General features: G+C 39.2%; 1 protein-coding gene across 1 annotated transcript; it reads right to left on the bottom strand.

Annotated features, from left to right (window-relative positions):
* Positions 1-11385: 11385 nt before the first annotated feature.
* LOC129443895 (adhesion G protein-coupled receptor E3) lies at positions 11386-25724 on the bottom strand. The gene is made up of 11 exons (XM_073872713.1): positions 25659-25724; positions 22927-23101; positions 22659-22778; positions 16805-16986; positions 15826-15990; positions 15456-15653; positions 15136-15368; positions 12923-12989; positions 12748-12839; positions 12278-12440; positions 11386-12121 (listed from the first exon to the last, which is right to left on the bottom strand). Exons 1-11 carry the CDS (start codon positions 25722-25724, stop codon positions 12056-12058), a joined length of 1527 nt encoding a protein of 508 aa, XP_073728814.1. The 3' UTR covers positions 11386-12055.
* Positions 25725-26493: the final 769 nt, after the last annotated feature.

Raw genomic sequence — 26493 nt, 5'->3', positions numbered from 1 at the left:
TAGGTTTAGATGTTGATGTTTTGTTTCATTTTAAGTCACCATTATTGTGATCAGTGTTTGTTTTAGTTGAACTCTTGACCCTTGAGTTTTGCTTGCTAGTTTTTTCCCTGGTTGCGTTAACTTTGTGTTAATGCACCACATTTGTTATGAACGTGTAAAGTTAATAGTGTAATTATGAGGTGGTTGGTACCATAGACTGTAAAAAAAGATGGACGACGTGGCGTCGCCTCCCACCATTGTAATGAATTGAAGCCAAAAATGTCCGACCACGGTCGCCGCCATGTTACGTAAAAACGTCAGTTTGGAGCCAAGGCATGCGCAGAAGGAATCGTCCGTGGGGCCAAAGGGCGGAGCCGCGGTATCAAACTTCCGCCCAAACGCTCGCGCAACCAATTCAACCACGCCAATCATAACGACCCGCCCCGTTTCTATAGCATCAAATTACAAGCTAAAATGAAACTTTCAACAATAATGAACACTTGAACATATATCAGCGTGATAACAACTACTTGAAATGACCAAAAGCATCTTTGCGAAACTTTATTGGAAGTGTATATAATTTTTTTATTTAGAGCAGAGTCCCATTCGTTTGAATGGAGAGGGCGGGGTTTATGACTTGTACTGCAGCCAGCCACCAGGGGTCGATCAAAGAGCCAGAGGCTTCACTTTTCAAGGCTTATGAGGCACACCCGGTTGGTACATTATGGTAAAGATCACCACCTAATTAATTTACTAATCAAAAGTTTATTTTCTGTCAGTAATGTAAATGAGAACCAGCACTTTCACAGCAGTTTGTCAAAAGGAGTTTAAGAAACTTTGGACAAAAAATATCCATTGTATAATTGGGACGCACAAACATCAAGAATCAGAGTATGAATCTCAACCATGGTGACAAATAAAATTGTAAAAAAAAATCATTATTTATCCATGCTGCAGTGCATGCTGGGAATCCTGAATGAGATTTGTAATTTGTTGATACCCAGCATGCATTGCAGCATGAAGTTTTTCAATTAATTGTCACCATGGTTGAGATTCATACTCTGATTCTTAATGTTTGTGCGTCCCAATTATACAGCAGACATTTTTTGTGCAAAGTTTCTTAAACTCCTTACTGACAAACTGCTGTGAAAGTGCTGGATCTCATTTACATTATTGACAGAAAATAAACTTTTGATTTGTAAATTAATTAGGTGATGATCTTTACAAACAAACCAACCACCACAGAATTATACTTTGAACTTTACATGTTCATAACAAATGTGTTGTATTAACACAAAGTTAACATAGCTTGCAAAAAGTCAAAACTAAAAAAAAAAAGTCCAACTAAAACAAACACTTATCACAATAATGGTGACTTAAAATAAAAAATAAAAAACATCAACATCTAAACCTAATAAGTCAATTGTGTTTTCTACAGCAATATTTTTACTGAACAATAAGATAATGTTTTATAACAGTTTTAAAATAATAAAATGAAATGTTTCTCTATTATTTACATAACAATCAATAAAACAAGTCAATATAATACACAGCTGTTGTTTTAAACATTGTGTGAACATTAAAACATGACATTGTCATAACGTTTAAAAATGGTAAAATGTAACATTCCTCTAACATTCAGACAACCCAGAACGTTCTTAAAACGTTAAGAAAACTGGACACTTGTAACACCATCCATAGTTTACTTTTTCTGCACGCTAACCAAAGACAGTAAAAGATGCTAACTCACTAACCGGAAGTGCTTGGCAGACACAACAGGAAGTCGTTGGCAGAGTGAAAGGCTAATGGCGGCCCACCCATTTCACCCAGGAAACTTGTCTATAATATTTCAACACCAAGTGTTTGACTTTCTGTCAAACTGCGCAATCCGATCGGCGTATGAAATCAAATTACCATAGCGGTGCGAAAATGACTGCACTCTGATAATTACTGGTACTTTCTCCTAATGTTTACAGACATTTCCTTTTATTCAAAAACTGAAAATTCTGTAGATTTACAGAACATTGTCCGTAGCCTTTACGGACACTTCATTTGCCTATGAAACGCAACAATGGTGACAATCAACAACAAAGCTTTATTCCGCAATGCCTGCTGGGTACCAGGATAGAAAACTCTTTCTTACCATTTACTGTCACCATGGTTGAGATTTGTATCCAAATATTGATATCTCTCTGAAGCAAAAGCTACAACTGAAACATTACGGCAATCTTATTCAACACATTGTCTTTTAGATCGGCATAGAGAAAACACTGATCACGATAATGGTGATTTGTTGTAATTTCAACATTTCTTCAATAAAAATGGAGGGTGCAAACCTGATATTGCTTCAATGGTATTAACATTGACAAATCAACAAGATTTCATGCTGTCTGGGGGTCCATGTGGAGAAGTGAACGAGTGGAGCGGTGCTGGAACATAAACTCCGGAGAGTTAAAAACGCACATGTTACTAAACAACATTAAAATCATCAATCAAGTGTATTACTTTATCTGGAGGTAAGGCCCCAAATGCACTAAAATAAGCCCATGTTGATGTCCTGATGATTTTTAGCTGCCTTCAGTTCCTCTTTCAGCATGTTTGCTTGTGCTTCTCAGTGTTAAACTTCCCTTCTAAAGGATCTTAAAGGGGTCATAGCATGAAAATGTTAGCATTGCCACTTTGTAGGATTGAGCAAAAATGTGTCGTTTTGGGTGTGTTTTTTAAAATACAAATGAGCGGATGAAGTGCAAACACTGATCACAATGATGGTGGTTTGTTGTAATTTAAACTCAATTGTGCTGTCAAGTCCTTCTTTTCTCTCTCTTTCTCTCTGCACTAAATGGCAGTGCAGTGGTTGGATAGTGCAGATTAAGGGGGCGGTATTATTCTAATAAGATATCCTTATGACATCATAATGAAAGCCAAATTTCAATGACCTATTTTTGCTCACACCTACAAAGTGGCAATGCTGACATTTTCATGCCATGGCCCCTTTAAACTTCTGTGAGGAAATTCCATGGGAAATTCATTTTTAGACACTGCTTGTATTATATGCAAAAAATAAGCTTTTTATGGTCATCCTAAATCCGTATTAATTAAAAACATTTACACCGTTAAATTACAGATGGTAATGTTATCAATAGTTGTCAGATAATAGCTGTTTAAAGAGTAGATATTTTCTCCTTGTGTTAGCCACGGATTGAAGATTGTAAACAGTTTATTACATTTATTTTTAATTCAGGTTTCATCCGAATACAAATAGAGATACAAATAATTTTGAGATTGTTACAAATACAGATAAAGATACAAATACTGACTCCGCTGCACACCCCTACTCCATTCATCAGAGTTAAATGAACACTTTCAAGAAAGTTACATTTTGAAAACTAGGCCAGAGTTTCCTTGTCTCACAAAAGTGTTATTGGGTCACATCATGAGATTTTTAAGTTGTAAAATAAGTCTTTGTGTACCCAGAGTGCATATGTGAAGTTTTAGCTCAAAATATACTTTATTACAGCATGTTAAAATTACCACTTCATACACACCAAAGTTAAATGTACACTGCTGGTGTTTACACGAGTAACACCTGGTTATTCCCATACAGTGTACGTTTAACACTGGCAATTTTGCTGTGTACATGCAAGTAAAAATTTGCCATTTTTAGGTGTGTCCTTTATAATGCAAATGAGCGAATGAAATGCAAACACTGATTGCAGTGATAGTGACTGTAAATGAAACAGCCATCAAACTCTACAAGTAACAACGATTATGATAGAGAGGATAGAGTTACAGATTGCATTACAGGAGCATTTAAAAATGTTTAAAGGGGTCATAGCATGAAAATGTTAGCATTGCCACTTTGTAGATTTGAGCAAAAATGTGTCGTTTTGGGTGTGTCTTTTAAAATGCAAATGAGCTGATGAAGTGCAAACACTGATCACAATGATGGTGGTTTGTTGTAATTCAAACTCAATTGTGCTGTGAATTATTTTTTCTCTCTTTCTTTCTCTCTGCACTAAATGGCAGTGCAGTGGTTGGATAGTGCAGATAAAGGGGACGGTATTATTCTAATAAGATATCCTTATGACATCATAAGGAAAGCCAAATTTCAATGACCTATTTTTGCTCACACCTACAAAGTGGCAATTCTAACATTTTCATGCCATGGCCCCTTTAAAGGAACACGCCCACATTTTGGGAATTAAGCTTATTCACCGTATCCCCCAGAGTTAGATAAGTCCATACATACCTCTCTCATCTCCGTGCGTGCTGTAACTCTGTCTGACGCAGCCCCCGCTAGCTTAGCTTAGCACAAAGACTGGAAATGCATGGCTCCAGCTAGTATACTGCTCCCAATAAGTGACAAAATAACGCGATCATTTTCCTATTTATGTGTTGTGATTTGTATAGTCAAACCGTGTACAAATAACAAGGTGATATGAGACACAGCGATCTTTTAACAGTATACATACTGAGAACTATATTCTCTGAAGACGAAGCACTGCCGCGTGGGCGGAGTGATCTGCTCGCGGCACACGGGAAGCCCCTGGTGAGGAGCGGAGAATTCGGTCGGAGTTGTGCAAATCACTCCGCCCATGCGGCAGTGCTTCGTCTTCAGAGAATATAGTTCTCAGTATGTATACTGTTAAAAGATCGCTGTGTCTCATGTCACCTTGTTGTTTGTACACGGTTTGACTATGCAAATACCAGCACGTGGGTGGGAAGATGATCGCGTTGTTTTGTCGCTTGTTGGGAGCAGTGTGCTGGCTGGAGCCATGCGTTTCCGGTCTTTGTGCTGGGCTGGGCTGGCGGGGGCTGCGTCGGACGGAGTTGCGGCGCGCGCGGGGATGAGAGAGGTATGTATGGACTTATCTAACTCTGGGGGATACGGTGAATAAGCTAAATTCCCAAAATGTGGGCGTGTTCCTTTAAGAGTGAAATGTGTGTGCAGGGTGCAGTTACATATCTGGGATAAAACTTGGATGATTAACTCGATCAATTAACTCCAACTCTGAACATCAATTTACTCTAAATATGTTTCATTTACTCTTTAGGTTTTGATTTCAACTCAAAAATGTTTAACACTGAAATTTTTACTTTCCAATTTCTGCTGTGTACCATCAAACTACTGAGACATAAATACACACAAAACTGACCTGACAGACAAATCCAGATGCACACAGCATAGACGAACTTCATATTTGACGTGTAAATCTTCCAGCAAGACCAGTACATCAGTAGTTCATGTTAGTGTGAACTGTGTTTTTTTACTCACAGAAACTGCATAAAAGTACTCGCTTGCAAGACTTCCTCTTTCTCTCACTTTTTTTTTACACATATTTGAGGTCAGTGTTCGTGCTTTCTGTTGTAATGGTTAGGAATTAGATCTAAAATCTGAGATCAGTGTGATATAAACGCTCATCAGTATGTCAGCAAGGAACAGATGCGTACACAGATAAAATGGCAAAGATGACAGCAGAAATAAATAATTTGGATCCAGAACGGTTGTTCAATGTACCATGCTATAATGAATAAATTGATTTGTTTTTCTAACACAGTAGCTGGGTTTCCATCCAAACGTGAAGCATATTTTTTATTCGCAAAAAAAGAAAAACAAACAAATGTGAATTAGATGCGTTTCCATCAAGTTGTTCGAGCAAACAACTGTGGTTTTGCCCAGCGAACATTGCAAGATGGGGCCCATGTGGGCCCAATATGGGTTTGTCCACTATGGCACCACCTTAATTTGCCCACATGAATTTGATATAGAATCTGAGTGGGGCTTATGTGGGCCCAGCTGGGCAATAAACATAGGACCCATATTGTCCCCACTTATTGAAGCCCACATGTTATATACCAGGGCCCAGTATGGGTTTTTAAAGTGTACTGGACTGGTCCCTCATTATGTAATAATTATACTTTTAATGCTTAATTGTAATTTATCTTATACATTTATTTAAATAATATGTTTGATTAAAATTAATAATCGATAAAAGCAACATAATTTCAGTTCGGTAAATATCAGTTTTCAGCACAAATAACTGTTCACTCATCTATAACGTCACAAAACATGAAGGAGGTGCAGAGGTGGGACCAAGTCACAAGTAAGTCTTGAGTCTTTGCATTTAAGTCTCAAATCAAGTCCTGAGTCAAAAAAGACTCATAGAAAGCAATGTGTTCGACGCTGAGCTGCGCAGCCGGTGTGCCACCCACTTTAGGGTGGCTTAGCCCTCAGTGATTATGTGAAGAGAGCATTGTGATGTCTTTTTGCAAATTGGGAGCAGTATTATTATATTAAAGGGGTCATATTATGAGATTTTTTTAAGATGTAAAATAAATCTTTGGTGTCCCCAGAGTGCGTATGTGAAGGTTAAACTCAAAATACTCCACAGATAATTTATTATAGCATGTTAAAATTGCCACTTTGTAGGCCTGAGCAAAAGTGTGCCGTTTTTGGGTGTGTCATTTAAAATGCAAATGAGCGGATTAAGTGCAAACACTGATCACAATGATGGTGATTTGTTGTAATTGAAACTCAATTGTGCTGTCAAGTATTTTTTCTTTCTCTCTTTCTCTCTGAACTAAATAGCAGTGCTGTGGTTGGATATTGCAGATAAAGGGGGCGGTATTATTGTAATTCGCCTTGCTACCTACCTCGCAAAACGTAGATAGGAGTTTTCCTTACTCAAACATGTTCTGAGGGCAGAAAGAATGTGATTGGTTCACAAAAACGACCAATCAAAATGCTCGTTACTGGTTTAAGCCCTCAGCGGAGCCTCCAAGGCAGCTTCTGCAGTGAAGCAGTTCGAGCTCACCGTTGGTCAGATGAGCAGCGCAGACACCGCAAGACAGGAATGAGACTGTTCTAGAATTCAGCTCGAAACGTTCCGAGCATCCAAGCGACGCGCCTGCACGTGTCCGTGGCACGACTTTCCCTTTCGTGCCGGTTTCACGTATTGGTTGCGCAGTTTTTTTTCCTTTTTTCAAACCATTGTCGATTGGGATTGAGGTTAGATTTGTGGTTTTTGTCACATTTTTAAACTATTCTCGCGCGAGGATAAAGTTGGGTTTGGGTTAAAATGGCATTGTTTATACATTTATTTGTCAGAAATTTAAATTGTTCTTGCTTGGAGTTGGGGTTAGAGTTGGGTTAGGGTGAGGATGTCATTTTATGTAACAGAATGTTGTTCTAACCCCAATCCCAAGCGACAACGGTAAGAAAATAGGAAAAACAATTGAGTAACCAATACGTGAAACTGGCACCAAAAAGAAAGTCGTGCCACGGACACGTGAAAACGCGTCACTTAAATGCTCGAAACGTTTCGAGCTGAATTCAAAAACAGTCTCATTCCTATCTTACCATATCTGCGCTACTCATCTGACCAACTGTGAGCTCGAACTGCTTCACTGCAGAAGCTGCCTTGGAGGCTCCGCTGAGGGCTTAAACCAGTAACGAGCATTTTGATTGGTCGTTTTTGTGAACCAATCACATTCTTTCTGCCCTCAGAACATGTTTGTAGATAGGAGTTTTCCTTACTCAAACATGTTCTAAGGGCAGAAAGAATGTGATTGGTTCACAAAAACGACCAATCAAAATGCTCGTTACTGGTTTAAGCCTTCAGCGGAGCCTCCAAGGCAGCTTCTGCAGTGAAGCAGTTCGGGCTCGCCGTTGGTCGGATGAGTGGCGCAGATGTGGTGGGATGGGGGTGGGACTGTTTTTGGGTTCAGCTCGAGGCGTTTCGAGCATTTGGGTGGCGCGTTTTCGCGTGTCCGTGGCGCGACTTTCTTTTTCGTGCCGGTTTCACGTGTTGGTTGCGCAGTTTTTTTTCCTTTTTTTAAACCATTGTCGATTGGGATTGGGGTTAGATTTGTGGTTTTCGTCACATTTTTAAACTATTCTCGCGCGAGGATAAAGTTGGGTTTGGGTAAAAATGACATTGTTTATACATTTATTTGTCCGAAAATTAAATTGTTCTTGCTTGGAGTTGGGGTTAGAGTTGGGTTAGGGTGAGGATGTCATTTTATGTAACAGAAAGTTGTTCTAACCCCAATCCGAAGCAACAATGGTAAGAAAATAGGAAAAACAATTGAGTAACCAATACGTGAAACTGGCACGAAAAAGAAAGTCGTGCCACGGACACGTGAAAACGCGTCACTTAAATTCTCGAAACGTTTCGAGCTGAATTCAAAAACAGTCTCATTCCTATCTTACCATATCTGCGCTACTCATCTGATCAACGGTGAGCTCGAACTGCTTCACTGCAGAAGCTGCCTTGGAGGCTCCGCTGAGGGCTTAAACCAGTAACGAGCATTTTGATTGGTCGTTTTTGTGAACCAATCACATTCTTTCTGCTCTCAGAACATGTTTGAGTAAGGAAAACTCCTACGTGCGAAACAAATAGGCAATCAGTCGGCTTTACTGCATGTTTATTTTTCATAATGGAGAGTAAGTAAACCTGACAATTGGGTTAATTTGTAGGCTACCCCACCTTCGCAATTCTCACAACCTAAAGAATCAGCAGCACTAAACATTGTCATGCTGACTGTCACGCAGAAGGCACTTGATTACGTGGAATGATACAGCATTGCCTCTTTTGAGAGGTTCTGTAAGGAGCCACCCATTTAAGCAGGAACTAAAAAGAAGAAACTAAAAAGAAGTATCAACATTGTAAGATGTTATAGACAGGTTTCCTGGGTGAAATAGGCGGGCCGCCATTAGCCTTTCACTCTGCCAACGACTTCCTGTTGTGTCTGCCAAGCACTTCCGGTTAGTGAGTTAGCATCTTTTACTGTCTTTGGTCAGCGTGCAGAAAAAGTAAACTATGGATGGTGTTACAAGTGTCCAGTTTTCTTGACATTCTAAGAACGTTTCTGGGTTGTCTGAATGTTAGAGGAATGTTACATTTTACAATTTTTAAACGTTATGACAATGTCATGTTTTAATGTTCACACAATGTTTAAAACAACAACTGTTTATTATATTGACTTGTTTGATTGTTATGTAAATGATAGAGAAACATTGCATTTTATTATTTTAAAACTGTTATAAAACATTATCTTAGTGTTCAGTAAAAATATTGCTGTAGAAAACACAATTCACTTATTAGGGTTTAGATGTTGATGTTTTGTTTCATTTTAAGTCACCATTATTGTAATTAGTGTTTGTTTTAGTTGTAGTCTTGACCCTTGACTTTTTGCTTGCTAGTTTTTTCTCTGGTTGTGTTAACTTTGTGTTAATACACCACATTTGTTATGAACATGTGAAGTTAGTTTAATTCTGTGGTGGTTGGGACATAATGGTAAAGATCATCACCTAATTAATTTACTAATCAAAAGTTTGTATTCTGTCAATAATGTAAATGAGATCCAGCACTTTCACAGCAGTTTGTCATTAAGGAGTTTAAGAAACTTTGATGTCTGCTGTATATTTGGGACGCACAAACATCAAGAATCAGAGTATGAAGCTCAACAATGGTGACAATTAAATGAAAAGCTTCATGCTGCAATGCATGCTGGGTATGCATGCTGGGTATCAACAAATTACAAATCTCATTCAGGACGTCCCAATTATACAATGGATATTTTTTGTCCAAAGTTTCTTAAACTCCTTACTGACAAACTGCTGTGAAAGTGCTGGATCTCATTTACATTATTGACAGAAAATACACTTTTGATGAGTAAACTAATTAGGTGATGATCTTTACCATTATGTACCAACAACCACAGAATTACACTATTAACTTTGCATGTTCATAACAAATGTGGTGCATTAACACAAATTTAACACAACCAGGGAAAAAACTAGCAAGCAAAAGTCAAGGGTCAAGAGTCCAACTAAAACAAACACTAATCACAATAATGGTGACTTAAAATGAAACAAAACATCAACATCTAAACCTAATAAGTAAATTGTGTTTTCTACAGCAATTTATTTACCGAACATTCAGAAATAATGTTTTATAAAATATATAACAAATATAATAAAATAAAATAATATAAATATAAAAAGAAATATAATAAAATTCAATGTTTCTCTATAATTTACATAACAATCAAAGAAGTCAATACAATAAACAGTTGTTGTTTTAAACATTGTGTGAATATTAAAACATGACATTGTCATAACGTTTAAAAATGGTAAAATGTAACATTCCTCTAACGTTCAGACAACCCAGAAAAGTTCTTAGAATGTCAAGAAAACTGGACACTTTTTACATTGGCAGAATGATTTGGGAACGTTGGGAACTTTTAGGGAACGTTCTTAGAACTTTTTTTCTGTTAGCTGGGGAATTAATTAAAGCACTGTCAAACACCCCCGCATTCTGCGCTCACTGTTAACACCTTGCTGTTGTCTTAAAAGTAACTCTAAATGTGAAAGTAACTCGCAATGTATGCAAAGTTTCTCTCTTCCTATCAGCGCCGATCAACAAGCATTTAAAATGCTAGGCAGGAAGGCTAGATGGGATAACTTTTAATTTTCTGTTATAGATTAACACACAGATACATACAAACATCTTAATACTAGCAAAAGATTGGCTAAATTAAACTGCCCATATTGTGTAAAAGTACACAGGCCACTTTGTCAGAATGGAGGGACTGAAACGCCTCTGAGCTTTTCAGGTTATTTATTGCATTCCCATCCACCGCCATGGAATCAAAAAAAATAAGAAAAGATCTTAATTGTGGTCTGCCAATGATGTTACCTTACTTGGATGTGGAATGGTCAAACATCATTTTTAACAAGATTTTCGGTCAAATGTTGCCATTCCAAAGCCCTTTTTACACCACTACTCAGCCTGCGCAGGAAGTTCTTGGCAGAAACAGGAAGTAAACCGGAAGTGCCCGGGAAACTTGTCTATAGTAACAGTTTTATTCATTCAAATAAAAGTCATACAGTACATTTCAAAGTGATAAGGTTGATGTTCTGGTTGTAGTAAATTGTACTACATTTAGGGGTGGTTTCCTGGACAGAGATGAGCTTAAACCAGGACTAGGCCTTAGTTTAATTAGGAAATATAACTAGTTTTAACAAACATGCAACAAAAATAATCACCATTCTCATATTTACATTAACATGCTGAAAAAAACAGCATACCAGCAAGACCAGCATATTTTGTGTTTTGGTACTTGTTTGCTGGTAACTATTTTTTTTCAGTGCCCTGAAAAAAATTATCCTTTGATTAACTTAAAAAAATTCCTGTAATTTGTTACAGCTACATTTATTAGTTTTTCCCAAACTATATTTTTGATTTGGTTGAAACTTAAAATTTTTAATTTAATATCAATCAAAATAGTTCTTCAGCCCAAAATAAAAAAATTACATTGAAACAAAGTTAAAATATTGTTTTTTATGGAGACCAAAATCATAATTTTTACTTTTTTACTAAAATTACAACTTGCTTGCAGCGTTATTTTCTAAACCGGGATGATAAGTTTAACTTCTAAACAAATGCTGTCAGAACAAAATACAAGTGTTCAACTATTCCAGCATTCACACATGTGATATTTAGTAGACAAATAAAATAAAAATAAAATGTAAAGTTTACCATTATGTTTAATTAGCAATTGGTCATTGTACAGAACCACAATTACAAGAATTTTCAACAATGTTTAACATATCTTGTTAACTCAACACCCTTATCTTGCTCCTTTCTTTCCTCATACTCTTTCATATCTGCACCTGACTGGTTTCATTATTAAGCTTTGCACAGTTTACGCTAATGCATGATTGACAGACACAACAAGCAACTACATTTTATTTTCATGCACAGCAAGGGACCCTACAATGGCTTATATTGCTTATTATGTAGGGCCGAATAAGCTTTCGAAATACTGTAGAGATCGGTCTGCTAAACACACCTGTGGTTTCTATTGCAGTAAAAGCAGACTAGCAGTTTAAAATGTTGTTCCCTTTACAAGAGTAAATATTGTATTTACATTAAGACTGTATTTTTGCATTTTTGTGTAAAGTATAGAATGTTTATCAATAACATTTACAGAAAATAAGACTATGACTTCATAAACTTTTATCTGTAGTTATATTTAACTGAAATTGATTCATTTTGGGTGGGGCATCTTATAAGGTATTTGGTTCGAGTCCGGGAAAGACAGCTCTCATCCACTTCACATACTGCTGTCTGACCTGAACAAGAGATGAGATGAGAGAAGTCGTTAAAGGAAAAAAACTTGACAAAGGATTTGTTAGATTGATTTAATTGTTCACAGTCATACAAGAGAGACAAATAGCACAAAGTTGTTATGGATATGGTATGCATACAATGAGTATGGGATAATTTACCTCATTATTGAGGACACAGAAGACGATGAAGATGAAGGTTCCTTGCTGTGAGTTCAGGATCAGAAAGAGAATCTCGATTATCTTACTGTTATTAATGAAGAAACCCAGAATCCAGGGACAACCAAAAATCAAAAACTGGGACAGAATTTTAAAAACCGTAATCCTGGAGAGAGAGAGAGAGAGAGAGAGAGAGAGAGAGAGAGAGAGAGAGAGAGAGAGAGAGAGAGAGAGAGAGAGAGAGAGAGAGAGAGAGAGAGAGAGAGAGAGAGAGAGAGAGAGAGAGAGAGAGAGAGAGAGAGAGAGAGAGAGAGAGAGAAACTACTTTTAACACTTGGATTTATAGACATCATTAAGTCGAGGTGCATGTTTTGAGTTTTGAAAGTCACACTATGTGAAAGTAAATCAAGCACTTTTGAAAAAATTTGATGATTTCTAATGACAAGACCACTTAAAATCAGGGTGTTTGTTACTTGGTTTGTCTCCTGTGTGAAACGTCAAGGTTGAGGTTTTTGAGAGTTAACTTTAGACTGATCAAGATACCGATGAAGATAATCGTGTTTATCTGCAGAAAAAAAACACAGTAAAGAAACAATCACTTTCTTTTCCAGCGGTTTAAACTTCAACTGGTCTGAATCTAAATCATACTGCAAGAATGAAGCAAACAGGTCCCAGAAAACTCCAGATGAAGCCTTTCTCCTGTTTAATCCAGCAACTGTTTACAGAAAAAAAACAACGTTATTTTGTGTATTTGGTATAATACAATGTGTTTGCGTGGTTTATGGTTTTAAAAACACATTATTTTCGACATACCATACATTATTGTTGCTCCATTAATCTCTGCTTTCCTCAAACGCTCTGATTTGTTACAAAGCTCATATTCTGCAAAGCGCAGTGTCCTACGATTGACCAGACGTTGTGACTTCAGCCGGAAATGCCACGCGCCCCACCATGTTTTAAACATCAGCTCACAATGCAATGTTGACTAGAGTTAAAGTGGCCATGGCATGAAAATGCAAGCATTGCCACCCTGTAGATGTGAGCAAAAATGTGTCGTTTTGGGTGTGTCCTTTAAAATGCAAATGAGCGGATGAAGTGCAAACACTGATCACAATGATGGTGGTTTGATGCAATTCAAACTCAATTGTGCTGTCAATTATTTTTTCTCTCTCTCTTTCTCTCTGCACTAAATGGCAGTGCTGTGGTTGGATAGTGCACATTAAGGGGGCAGTATTATTATAATAAGAGCCCCTTATGACATCATAGGGAGAGCCAAATTTCAATGACCTAATTTTTGCTCACAACTACAAAGTGGCAATGCTAACATTTTCATGCCATGGTCCCTTTTAAAGGGGCCATGACACAAGACTTTTTTAAGATGTCAAATAAATCTTTGGTGTCCCCAGAGTGTATATGTGAAGTTTTAGCTCAAAATACCATATAAATAATTTATTATAACATGTTAAAATTGACACTTTGTTGGTGTGTGCAAAAATGTGCCATTTTGGGTGTGTCCTTTAAAATGCAAATGACCTGATGAAGTTCAAACACTGATCACAATGATGGTGGTTTGTTGCAATTGAAACTCAATTGTGCTGTGAATTTTTTTTCTCTCTTTTTTCTCTGCACTAAATGGCAGTGCTGTGATTGGATAGTGCAGATTAAGGGGGCGGTATTATTCTAATAACAGCTCTTTATGACATCATAAAGAGGGACAAATTTCAATGACCTATTTTTGTATGTGCTTGTAGAGAATGGTTTACCAAAACTAAGTTACTGGGTTGATCTTTTTCAAATTTTCTAGGTTGATAGAAGCACTGGGGACCCAATTTTAGCACTTAAACATGGAAAAAGTCTAATTTTCATGCCATGGTCCCATTAAATCTTGAGAATGACAGGGTTAGGGTTAGTGCCAGATCTCTTACTGTAGTATAACATTACTAAGAGAGAAAAAAAATGTTCTGATGATTGAGCAAACACAAAAATTTTCTAGAAGATGTTTAACATGATGTATCAAACACCATAACAGAATTGCAACATGGTCTCTTCTTTGCCATAACAAATATAACACACAAAGTTATAGCAGCCAGAAAAAACAAACAAGCTAAAAAACCAAAAGTCAAGAGTCCATCTAAAAGAAACACTGATCACCATGATGGTGACTTTAAATAAATCAAAGCCAACATTTAATTCTAAGTTTTTAAATAACTCTACAATAAGATGTAAAATGCAATTTTAAGTTTCAAACAGAGATGGTGTTAACTCCGCCCACTTCAGACTTACAGCCTGTAAGTAGTCTATGTTTTCATATTTAAATAATTTACTACTAACTAAACCATGATTTAAACGCAAGTTTTGAGCAGTGCAGAGTAGCGCTTGTTGTTTGTCATTTCTTCCATAACAAATGCAGACATGGTTTTAATGTTTTAGTATCCTTACCTTACCAATCTGCCCTGCTCAAGCCACGCTGGTAAGTTGGATCAATCAGCTTGGTCATCTGCATTTTCTGGATTAGATACAATTGATATTGATAAGGCAGTAAAGACGATATTAACTCCTGTCAGTATTGCATTGGGAGCTAATCTTGCAAAAATGGTAAGGAGCGTCACATTTCTGGCTGAGGTATTTAGGCCAATCACAACGTTCTGGTTAGCTGGCCAATCGGAGGACACTGAGCTTTTCAGAACGATGAGGTTTGTACAAAATCAACGCCTTTCAGGGAGGCAGGGCAAAGAGGAGAAACAATAATGTACGTGTGTGGAAAACCTCTGGGAACACAAAATAATAGAAAAATGCAGGTTGAGCCCTTTAAGATTTAATTTATTGAATCCAATCAACTGACCGATCCTCTTTATACATACTTTTCACTGCCGTAGCCTTCAGGAACCAGTCCAGCAGACACGCCCACTATAATAAAATCAATTGCATAACCAATCACAATCAAGAATCCCTTGTTAAGCATCGTCCTCTGTTTGGAGCTGATCTGTGATATGTTCTTCACATAGATGAAGAGCAGCACAGCTTCAATGAACATCCATACAAAGCAGGAGAGAAAGAAGAAGTGAAGAACGCCTGATATCACAGCACACAACTCCTGTAGACAGAGTTTAAACAATGAAAGGGATTTTCAAGGAACTAGTCAAACTAAAGATGTTGGTATTCTATAATTAAAAGTTCTCACCTTGTGAGGTTTTATGAGAGTCAGGAAGCGTTGTGTGAGTAAAAACAGAAGATGAGCAGACAGCAGACCGATGCAGAGGTTGATTCGAGCTACATTGTTCACTCCAGGTTTCCATTGACAGAAAGCAAAAGTCAACAGAGCCAAACTAGTAAACACCAGACCCACGATCACCAACACCACATTCATCGACTCCATCGGCTGACTATTATCCTGAGAAAATACGTCACGATACAATGTGTTAAATCTACTGCCGTCACATCTGAATTTGAGTTAGAAGTGTATGGAGTGTTTGTAACTCTTGATAGGGTTTTAGTCTACATTAAATGTTTTCTTATTTTATTTAAGTCAAATCTGTGTTAAGTTGTCTTACCTCTGATGTGCTTCTGCTGGTTTGCATGATGAGAGCGAATGTTGACAGATGAACACATGAACACACAGTGAAGCTGCTGTTGATCTTTACAACAGAACAACCATCTACAATCCACTCACTGATGTTCCAGTACACACAGGAAAGATTACCACTGTCGTTTATCTCCTTTACAGTAAAGAAAAGAACATCCGTGTCAGGCATGACTCCAATTTTAACAAAAATGATATCACAAAATCTGTGCAAAAACAACAGCAGATGAAGTTTCAGGAGGACGCAGCGTCTTGTTCCCCCTCTCAGTGCAGCAGCAACTTAATGCAAACATTTTACCCAACAACCTTGGAATCAGCACATGGAACTGAAATATACATTTACACTGGACAAAAACAAAAGTACCTGACACACTTTTCAATTGTGGTACTGTTGCATAATTAGTAGCTATGATGTTTGCTGCATTGTTTTATTTTACATCAAAACTCTGTCTGGAGTTATCTGAAGAGTCAGCTTTGACTCAAGCAACTATAAGAAGTGCATTATGTAAGGAATAATGGACGAAGGGCCGTTGGATTGTTAAAAAATAATGCACACCCAAGGTAGTAATGCAGCATAACTTGAAGAGGAGCGCCGTTACACCCCGTCAATTATTTCTCTTATACCACAAGTTGCTCTGGTTGTTATTTTTAAGACATTTGACAGGTCAGGTGTGCGGTTGTTGAAAAATAATGCACACCTGTGGAACATTTCTCAACCAAGTGTTCAACAGCCTCATGGTATAAACAATAATAAGTGTGATAAGCCAGCATGCAAACATACTAATTTACATAAACTGAACCCCAGATCATCATCTCTAACAGACATAATTACACTGAAATATTTTTTTTGTGTAAAGTTATATCCCAAGCCCAGAGTAACTGGAGATGTTTGAAATTCCTCTTCATATTAAGTTACATTGCATGTGAATAAGTCAATAAGAGTAACTCACTCTGATGTGTTTGAGGGTGAAGTTGACAGGTTTGGTGAGAGTTGTGTTGTTGGTTTTAGGAAGAGTAGCTGAGATGATAGTGGACATCATGGTTTTAACTGTGTCATCTGATTTGTTGAAGAAGTTTGGTTTCAGTAGGTCCTCCATTGTGTTGTAACTCATGAAAGCCACCGCAGCTGATCCTGCAACAGATTGAAGGGCAGTCCAATTTAATTTACAAAGGGAGTCGCAGGTGTACAGTAAACAGATTTTACGGAATGAAATTCGGGACAGATAGGCACCCCCACCCCCCTACATACATTAAAGTATCAACACAAAAACATACAAGAGGTGCTGAATTATGTTTCTGCTGATGGGTGTAAAAAGCTTGCAGAAGGTAAGAATAAAGTAAGAAATGCTGATTGAGTATCCATGGATCATACTCTTTTAAATTTTACCTAAAACAGTAAACCATCTGGAAACTTTATGGATACTCATTTTAACATACTATGATTTGGGACATAGTAATTTAAATTTCAAACTGCATATGGGACACGGGGATAGAAATGGCATGGCTTATACACAAAATACAGGAAGTAACTGAAGATGGATAAAAACTGTCCAAAGTCCAGATTCAGAGAGTGTGCCACCTTTCGAGCATTTAAGCAAGAACAGTTTAAATTTCTGACAAATAAACGTATTTACCAATGCCATTCTAACCCGCTCCGCTGAGGGCTTAAACCAGTAACGAGCATTTTGATTGGTCGTTTTTGTAAACCAATCATATTCTTTCTGCCCTCAGAACATGTTTGAGTAAGGAAAACGGAGGGTTACGTAGGTAACCTAGGTTCTATGAATGAAGTCAACACGCCACAGTATGGGTCAGCCTTGCTAAGGATGAGCTTTCAGGAGATGGTATTAACCACGCCCGCTTGTTACATCATCTATATATACAGGTGCTAACTAGCTGCCTCTTTCTCTTTTCCGACTGGCGGCAAGAATTCCCCGAGTGACTACACTGTGTGGCGTGTTGACTTCATTCATAGAACCTAGGTTACCTACGTAACCCTCCGTTCTATTTCACTTCAGTGAACACGCCACAGTATGGGTCAACAGTATACCAAATAAGGTCATGAGGGGAAAAATAGAAGTAGCGGGGCAATAAATGAGAAAACCAATTCTGTTAGTACAACCTTTTATTGGTTTTCACATAATACAAAAATAAACCACCAGGCAATGTAATACCTTGAATATTCCCAACATAAGTTATTCCTGTTCTGCCGTCTGCAGAACCAAAGGTGTAACTGTAGAAGCAACATCCAGACGATAGAACTTGGCAAAGGTCAAAGAGGACTTCCAACCTGCTGCTGCACACACCTCCTCTAGATAGGCACCCTTGAACAGTGCCCAGGAGGCAGCCACCCCTCTGGTAGAGTGTGCCACAACTCTTTTGGGAGGAGGTATTCCCATGCTTTGGTAGGCTAACTCTATCAGCCTTACCGCCCATTTTGCCAGTCGCTGCTTGGACACCGGCTGGCCCTTAACAGAGTCCCCAAAGCAGACAAAGAGCTGATCCATCTGTCTTATGTGCTGTGTGCTATTAATGTACCCCCTCAGTGCTCTAACTGGGCAGACCAGATGCATTCTGGCTCCTTCTTCAGAGGTGTGTGGAGGGGCGCAAAAGGGTTCCAAGATCAAGGGTTTGGAGACAAAGGAATGGGGCAAAACTTTAGGCAGAAAGGAGGGATTTGGAAGAAGTGAAATAGATGAGCCTTCTTCCCCTAACCTCAGGCATGCTGGGTGTACAGACAAGGCATGTAGCTCACTGACTCTCTTTACTGAGGAAATGGCCAAGAGAAACGCTGTCTTTAATGTGAGAAGTTCCAATCCCAATTTATCCAGTGGTTCAAAGGGGGAATTTGTCAGGGCCTTTAACACAACACTTAGATCCCATGAGGGGATCAATCGTGCTTGAGATGGGCACAATCTACGAGCCCCTTTCAGAAAACATTTGACCAGAGGATGAGAACCCACGGAGCAACCCCCATGGTCTGAATGGTAGTCAGAAATAGCTGCTACATACCCCCTCAAGGTTGACTCTGTTAGACCAGATTCCAACAAGGACTGGAGAAATAACAAAATTGAGTCAATCTCACAAGAAACTGGGTCAGTGTTCTTCAACTGACACCATTTAGAGAACCTTTCCCATTTGCCATGGCATCCACCCCTAGAGGTCCCTTGGGCCCCGTCATTGAAAACCACAGGGGACAATGTGTGGTTTCTTGAGGTCCACCTGGGCCTCTCCGAAACGATTCCAGATGGATTGGACTATTGTAGGGTGGAGACGCCATTCTCCTGGCCTGGGCCCCCCTCTGGGCAGGAGGTCTGCTGCAGTGTTTTCCTGGCCCGGTAGATGCACAGCCCTCAGGGACACCCCATGAGCAGGTGCCCATAGCAGGAGATCTCGAGCTTTGCTGTGTAGGGATTGTGAGCGCGTCACTCCTTGATGGTTTATGTAAGAAACCACTGTGGTACTGTCTGACCGGATCATTACATGCTTCTCTTGAAACTGAGGTAGAAAATGTAGCAGAGCTCGGAAAACTGCTTCCAGCTCCAGGAGATTTATATGGGTTCCTCTCAATGAGGCCTCCCATTGTCCCTGTACTGGATTTCCTCTCCAGACAGCCCCCCAGCCTGTCTGTGAGGCATCTGTTGTTAATGTCTCTCTTGAACACTGAGGGCCCAGGACAACTCCCTCCTTCAGGCCTGGAGTTGACAGCCACCACTGGATTGCTGGAAGACAATCGATATTCCTTTGAATCATTCGTTGTCCATTTTCGTATGGGCTTACTCTGTGTGCTCTCAACCATCGCTGTAGTGGGCGCATGTAAAGTAGCCCCAGTGGCACCACCTGAGTGGCTGCTGCCAGTAGGCCAAGCAGCCTCCAGCCAAACTTCACTGTAACCTGTTCCCTCTTGAGAAGCTGGTACAGACATTGTTTCAACACTGCCTGTCTCTGTGTAGTCAGAGATGCTTTCATTGTCATAGAGTTCAAATTCAGTCCCAGGTACGTTACTACCCTGGTAGGGGTAAGACAACTGTTTTTGCAGTTCAAAGACAGCCCTAAGTTTTGTAAGTGGGCCAGAACCAGCTCTGTGTTCTGCCTGGCCTGCTGCTCTGTAGGGGAGCAAATTAACCAGTCGTCTAGGTAATTGGCTATTCGTATGCCCTGGCACCGAAGAGGAATAAGGGCAGCATCCATACACTTGGTGAAGGTCCGGGGAGCTAATGACAGGCCGAAAGGGAGAACGTTGTATTCGAATGTGTTGCCCTGAAACTGGAACCTGAGGTATTTCCTGTGGCTTTTGTGAATTGGGATGTGGAAATAAGCATCCTGAAGGTCCACTGTTGTGAACCAATCCCCTTGTCTGACAAAGGTCAACAGGGTTGAAAGGGAAAGCATGTGAAAAGGCAGCCGCTTCAGGTGACAATTGAACTTTTTTAGATTGAGAATGGGGCGAAGGCCCCCATCCTTCTTTGGGATTAGGAAAAAAGTGGAATAAAACCCCTGCCCTATCAATTTTCCCAAGGGCAGGCGTGTTATTGCTTCCTTTCCTAAAAGAACCGAGACCTCTGCTGCAAGAGACTTGCGCTGTATTTTGTCTCCTAATACAGTTGGGACAATACCTTGAAACTTGGGTGGTCTGGACCTGAATTGGAGCCTGTATCCGAACTCTAAGGTGCTCAGCACCCACGGACACTGGGTGCATTTGCCCCAGTGGAGAAGATGTTGACTGGTGAACCGTGGGGCCAGAGGTTGGTAACTGTCACTGACGACTTTTTTTGAACCCTGATCGTGAGGGATCTGCCTGACGTATCCCCCGAAAGGACTGTCGAAATCCTTGGCCTGGTCCAAATGGTGCCCTTTGGGGAATAGCCTGGCGCTGACTTGTATAGGCCTGGTTGGATGAATATGACTGGGCCCAACCACTGCTGCCAGCTGAAGTGCGGGGTGCCCTAATAGCTGGTGTTTGACGCAGAGAGCGTGTCAGCTCCCTAGTTTTACGGGACTGCTCCAGGGCCGCCTCTGAAGGGGCCCCAAAGACCTCCCCAAGTATTATTGGAGCTGCAGATACAGCCATGCAGTCTTGGTCCAAAAGATTAGCCTGGGACATCCACACCTGGCGGCGAGCCTGAACCATACTAGCCATGGACTGACCTAGAGCCTGGGCATGTGCACTTGTCCCTCGTATTAGCATGTCCACCACCCGCAAAGCCTCTGGGGTCTCTTCACCTGCCAAGGTGGAAGAGATGTCTTGCAACAGATTTTCTAGATAGACTAAGAGGAGAGAATTGGTGCATGCAAGCCTCGCTGATAAGGCAGAGGCATGATAGGCCTTTCGGAGCTGACTATCGATTAGCCTGCCATGCTTGCTTGGGTGTGTGGCATCCCTGCCAGCCTTTGCAGTGGCACCTGCCAGTATAGAAAATGTGGGTCCAATTTTAGGAGCTGTAGCAAGCCCGTAGGCTGCTGCTCCTGCTAGGTTACCTAGCTGTGTCCTCGGGAGAGCAGTAGAACTGGGAGCCTCCCATGAAGAATGCAGCTCTGACACAAAGTCTGGAAGTATTGGCAATCCCTCTGTTTTCCTGCGTTGAGAACCTCTGTCAAACACAGAAGTTGATGTAGAGGCAACCAGGGAGGCCAGGTTCGCCCGTTTTGCAGCTCTAAAAATAACTGCCCTGTCTGAAATGTCTAAAGGGGCAAGATCTGAGCCTTGAGAGGCCCCATTCCCTGATTCTGATTCTGAGATGTCCTCAGGTTCTGATGGCATAAAATCCTCATCCAACCCAAACTCTCCAGAAGCTGCAACAGACAGCTCATCCAGGTGGCGGAATGGATGTTTAAACATCGGTTCTACAGGCAATGCATCCTCTTCTGAAAATTGCTGAGCCTGCATCAAATCATTCAGAGTTTTTTGCATGCCTTGCATTTGCCTCTGAAGTTGATTGATGTCATCCTCTGCATGCTTGCGTTTGCTTGCATGTTTACGTTTCACTCCTTCCTCTCTGGGATTCTGAGCAGGCCCAATTATCACCTGGCCTGCAGGAATCTCTGAAGGTGATTCAGCAACATCTTTTCCACTTGCATTTTCCAAAAGGAATTAACAAACAAAAGAAATCAATCCAAATGGCATTCGTCTTCACAGACAAAGTGGCCTTTTGTTGGATGATTGTATAATAATCACAAGTGTAAGTGCTCCAATGTGATAGCTTTCACCTTAACAGGTGAAGAGGCTTATGTGGCTAACCGCAAACAAAACAAAAGGCACCTTTAATATATTGAATTACACTAAGTAAATATAAAATTTTAAATGACACTAGTAATCAATTCTCTCTTACTTACCTTGCCAAAAAGCTAATCAATGCATGGCAAGTGGTAGCATACACCCTCATGGGTGAAGAGGCTCATTAAACTAATCAACAGAAATGTGGCACAGCCAACACAGTAACATCCACCTTCACAGGTGAAGAGGCTTGTGTTGGACAGAAACAAACAAAAAGGTAGCAAAATCTTACCATAAAACAGCTCAAACAATAGCCAGGAGGCAAAAAGAGAAAGAGGCAGCTAGTTAGCACCTGTATATATAGATGATGTAACGAGCGGGGCGTGGTTAATTTGGAATACCATCTCCTGAAAGCTCATCCTTAGCAAGGCTGACCCATACTGTGGCGTGTTGACTGAAGTGAAATAGAACTCCTATCTACGTAAAGCAACGGGGTAATTTTATTTTTTTAACCATCTATATATCTGCTCTCTGAAACTAAATATTGGCTGTGTTGAAATTCTTTAAATCACAACAATATTATTGTATACCTGAATTAAAATTGTTCCTGGCGATCCCAATAAGATCAATTTCTATAGAAGTAGTTGATGTGTTGAGCTGAGGGATTTTATCAAGGTTGGCCTGTGGTCCAACAACAAACACTTGCGCCTCTGATTTAAAATAAACAAATAAATAAACACAAAATTTATGTTATCCAGAACATCATGAGCATGACTTCAGTTACATTGTATATATTTTACATCTATAGTTTTATAATTACATTAAATTATATTTTAGTGATGGTTGTGTATCTCTTACCCACAGCTGCACGAGTGAAACTGACATTGTAATAGGTGTTTGTTGGCTTCACCAACTTTGACACAACTTTCTCACTGGCTTTTAACACATCTGACGCTAGTTTCTTTGGGTCATCTGATGATGTGTTTATCTTCTCTGAAGTGCTGAAGACCATGTCCAAAAGTTTGATCCCATCCTAATTCAGTAAATAAGAAAATAGTTTAAGAACCAAAAACAATCAACATATATTTAATGTGATAATTTTTCACTAAAAGATTTACCGTTAAATTGAGAACAGTAAAATTCTCTATCTGGTCAAGGAGATTCTGTATACATGAGGTTCCCTGTGGACAAGAACGTAATATTAAAGATTTTGGTTGAATAGTGAAGACCAGGAGCGGTTCTATGGGTCAATGGATATCCGGGGCTTAGCCCAAAGACATCCAAGCATGTGTCAAAAATACACTTTTAATAGCTAAAACATGATAAACATTTTCTAAGTGGTATTATTTTTGCCAGATTATCTTTTTAACAGTGCTGCTCATTAAAATAACAATGTTCCACTGAGTTAAACTAAGAACACTTTACACTGATATCAATGAAGTTGTTTACCTCAAAATGAAAATTCTGTCATCTTTTACTCACCTTCTTGTTATTTTAAACCTGTATGACTTCTGAAGAACACAAAATAATAGATTTTGAAAAATATTGGTAACCCTAACACTACTCCACCATGAATTTGACTAATGCAAATTTTATTGCCTCCTCTTTTACTCTACACTTAATTCATTGTTCCTTTATTTTATCCACAACTGTTCTCTCTTTAATATACATCTTAATTTTTCTTGTTGGATTTCTTTTTAATGTCATATTTTACCCCCTTTCACACTCATCTCTTAATTCATCCAGGATAAATAAAAATTTCATCCAGGATATGTTCCTGGATCTCAAACTCAAACCCAAGATTGACAACTCGTTGCATGGCTGCAAAGCTATTTTAACATAAAATACACAATATTTCTGTAAATTACATATTTTTCTATTATTTACCACAGAAAGCACTGTTTATATTGCACTGTATATTTAACAGTATAAACATTTTCTTAACCTTATCTTAAATAACTTTATATTAAAACCTGGCACTAAACTAACACATTTAATTCCTGAGTATGAATTTATTAATGATTTTACATTTTCTGCAACCAGGTAGCGTTTCTATTTTGATTTATTTAGGATTTTTTTTAAGTTACAGATTTGACTTGGTTATGTTCAATCTCTGTAAAAATTAATATAAGGCTACTGCTCTATGTAACTTAAGCACAGACACAGCAAGCAACATAATGATATACACTTCATTCTTATATTGAGATGAGTGAGCTTCATAGCATACAGTCTTTTTTTGCACCTTTCTCATCTTTCCTCTTTTCTTAACCTGGGCACTGGTTTCTGTTTTTTAATCCGTAGTTCAGTATGTGTTACATCTCCATCTCTACAGTATATGAGGTGTTGCCATAAGCTGTGACTTGGCGTGAACTAACCCCGCGCAGCTCTTTGAGTAACAGCTGAGTAACCCCACAGACAGAGTAACAGATCTTCTCTAGACGAAAACTCCAAAGTCCTGACAAGATTAACTGATTGCATGGTGACAATGATATGATTGACGTGTGGTGCATATGAGCTGTTTAAATCCGAGCACGCATTTAGTTTACTCGCCGTCACGGAGAGTGCGCTCATCGTTGCGTCTAGTAGCAACGAACGACACGCCACCTCTCACGCGCGTTGGACGGGAAAAGAAAGGTCTATAACATGCGTTTCTAGACACGCCACGTGAACAGCCCCTTAACCGTTTACATAAATAATCAAACGAGCAAGTTGAAAGTTCTTGACGAGAGATTTACGGTTCCGCTGTAATAGAAAAGATTCTAACAGATTAAAAATAGGGACTTGCATATCAGGCATATTATGATAACAATCGGGGCTTTACTGAATAGGTCCGGGGCTCAAGCCCTGCTAGCCCACCTCTAGCGCCGCCCCTGGTGAAGACATCAACCTCACTAACCTCACTGTCATCACCCAACACTGTGGCAGTTGTGACATTGACAGAATAATATTTGTTGAGTAGAGCTAGGGATTTTTTTTAAAAAATGTTTCTCTATATTAAAAACATCATAGTTGCTTTTATACAGAGTAAGAACATGTATGAAAGTACATAAACAGAGCACTTCATACTTTATACTTGTAATGCTCTTTAAATTAACAGAATCTAGTTGTTAGCAACTGTAGTAACTTACCATGCAATTTATACCTGAAACAAATCATGAACACAATAATAAATTAAAGCCAAATAACAGTATATTTAAATTACAGTCATAAATCAATGGGATTCAAATACATGAGAAAATTTAGAAGATGAGCAAGATGTTGGTTAATTTTTTTATACAACTTAGTATCGCGTGCGCACGTGAAACTATCGCGTGAAAGTTTCACGTGTGCACGCGATAGTAAAAAAAAAATCTGCACATGAAGGTTTTGCGTGAACAAATGAAAGTAAAATAAACGTTCTGCCAACATAAAAAGTGTCCAGTTTTCTTGACGTTCTAAAAACATATCTTGGTTGTCTAAACGCTAGAGGAATGTTACATTTTACAACTTCTAAACGTTATGACAATGTGACAATGAGTAAAAGTCCTCTCCAGTGTTTTGTTCCAATCACCTGGATTTGCTATTTGCACAGTTTTTCAGCAGGAGGTGACCTTCTGGCTCATTGGTGTTTTAAGCCCTCGACGATGCCTTCTAGGAAGCTCTGCCTGGAAGGCCATCCCCGTGCCCCGAGTGTTTCAGCCAATCACAGCACTGGTGCTAGATATTGAGCCTTCCGCCAGCTTCTGGCAGTTTGAACTCAACGTTGGTCAGGCTGAATTCAAATACAGTCACATTCCTATCTTACCATATCTGCACTACTCACCTAACCAACGGTGAGCTCAAACTGCCAGAAGCTGGCGGAAGGTTCGATATCTAGCACCAATGCTGTGATTGGCTGAAACCATCGGGGCAAAGGAAGTGCTATCCAGGCAGCGCTGCCTTAAAGGCTTCAGTGAGGGCTTAAAACAACAACGAGCCAGGAGGTCACCTCCTGCTGAAAAACTGTGCTAATTAGCAAATCCAGTTGATTGGAACAAAATACTGGAGAGGACTTTTACTCATGGCACATGGATTACCCACCTCTGCTTATTTGCTTGTTATGTAAATGATTCCAAAACATTGCATTTTATTATTTTAAAACAGCAATAAAACATTATTTCTTAATGTTCATTAAAAATATTGCTGTAGAAAAGACAATTCACTTATTAGGTTTAGATGTTGATGATGTGTTTTATTTTAAGTCACCATTGTGGTGATCGTTGTTTGTTTTAGTTGGACTCTTGACCCTTAACATTTTGTTGCTAGTTTTTCTCTGGTTGCATTATTTTGTTTATATGAATCACGTATGTTATGCGAGTCTAACTTTATTGGTGTATTGGTTCTACATAATTGTTCAAGGGGTCATAGTGTGAAAATCTGACTTTTTCCATGTTTAAGTGTTATAGT

Source organism: Misgurnus anguillicaudatus, chromosome 10 (genome assembly GCF_027580225.2).
Source record: "Misgurnus anguillicaudatus chromosome 10, ASM2758022v2, whole genome shotgun sequence".
NCBI classification, from domain to species: domain Eukaryota; kingdom Metazoa; phylum Chordata; class Actinopteri; order Cypriniformes; family Cobitidae; genus Misgurnus; species Misgurnus anguillicaudatus.
Note: the sequence above shows the minus strand (reverse complement) of the source record. Positions and strands in the feature narration are given on the sequence as shown.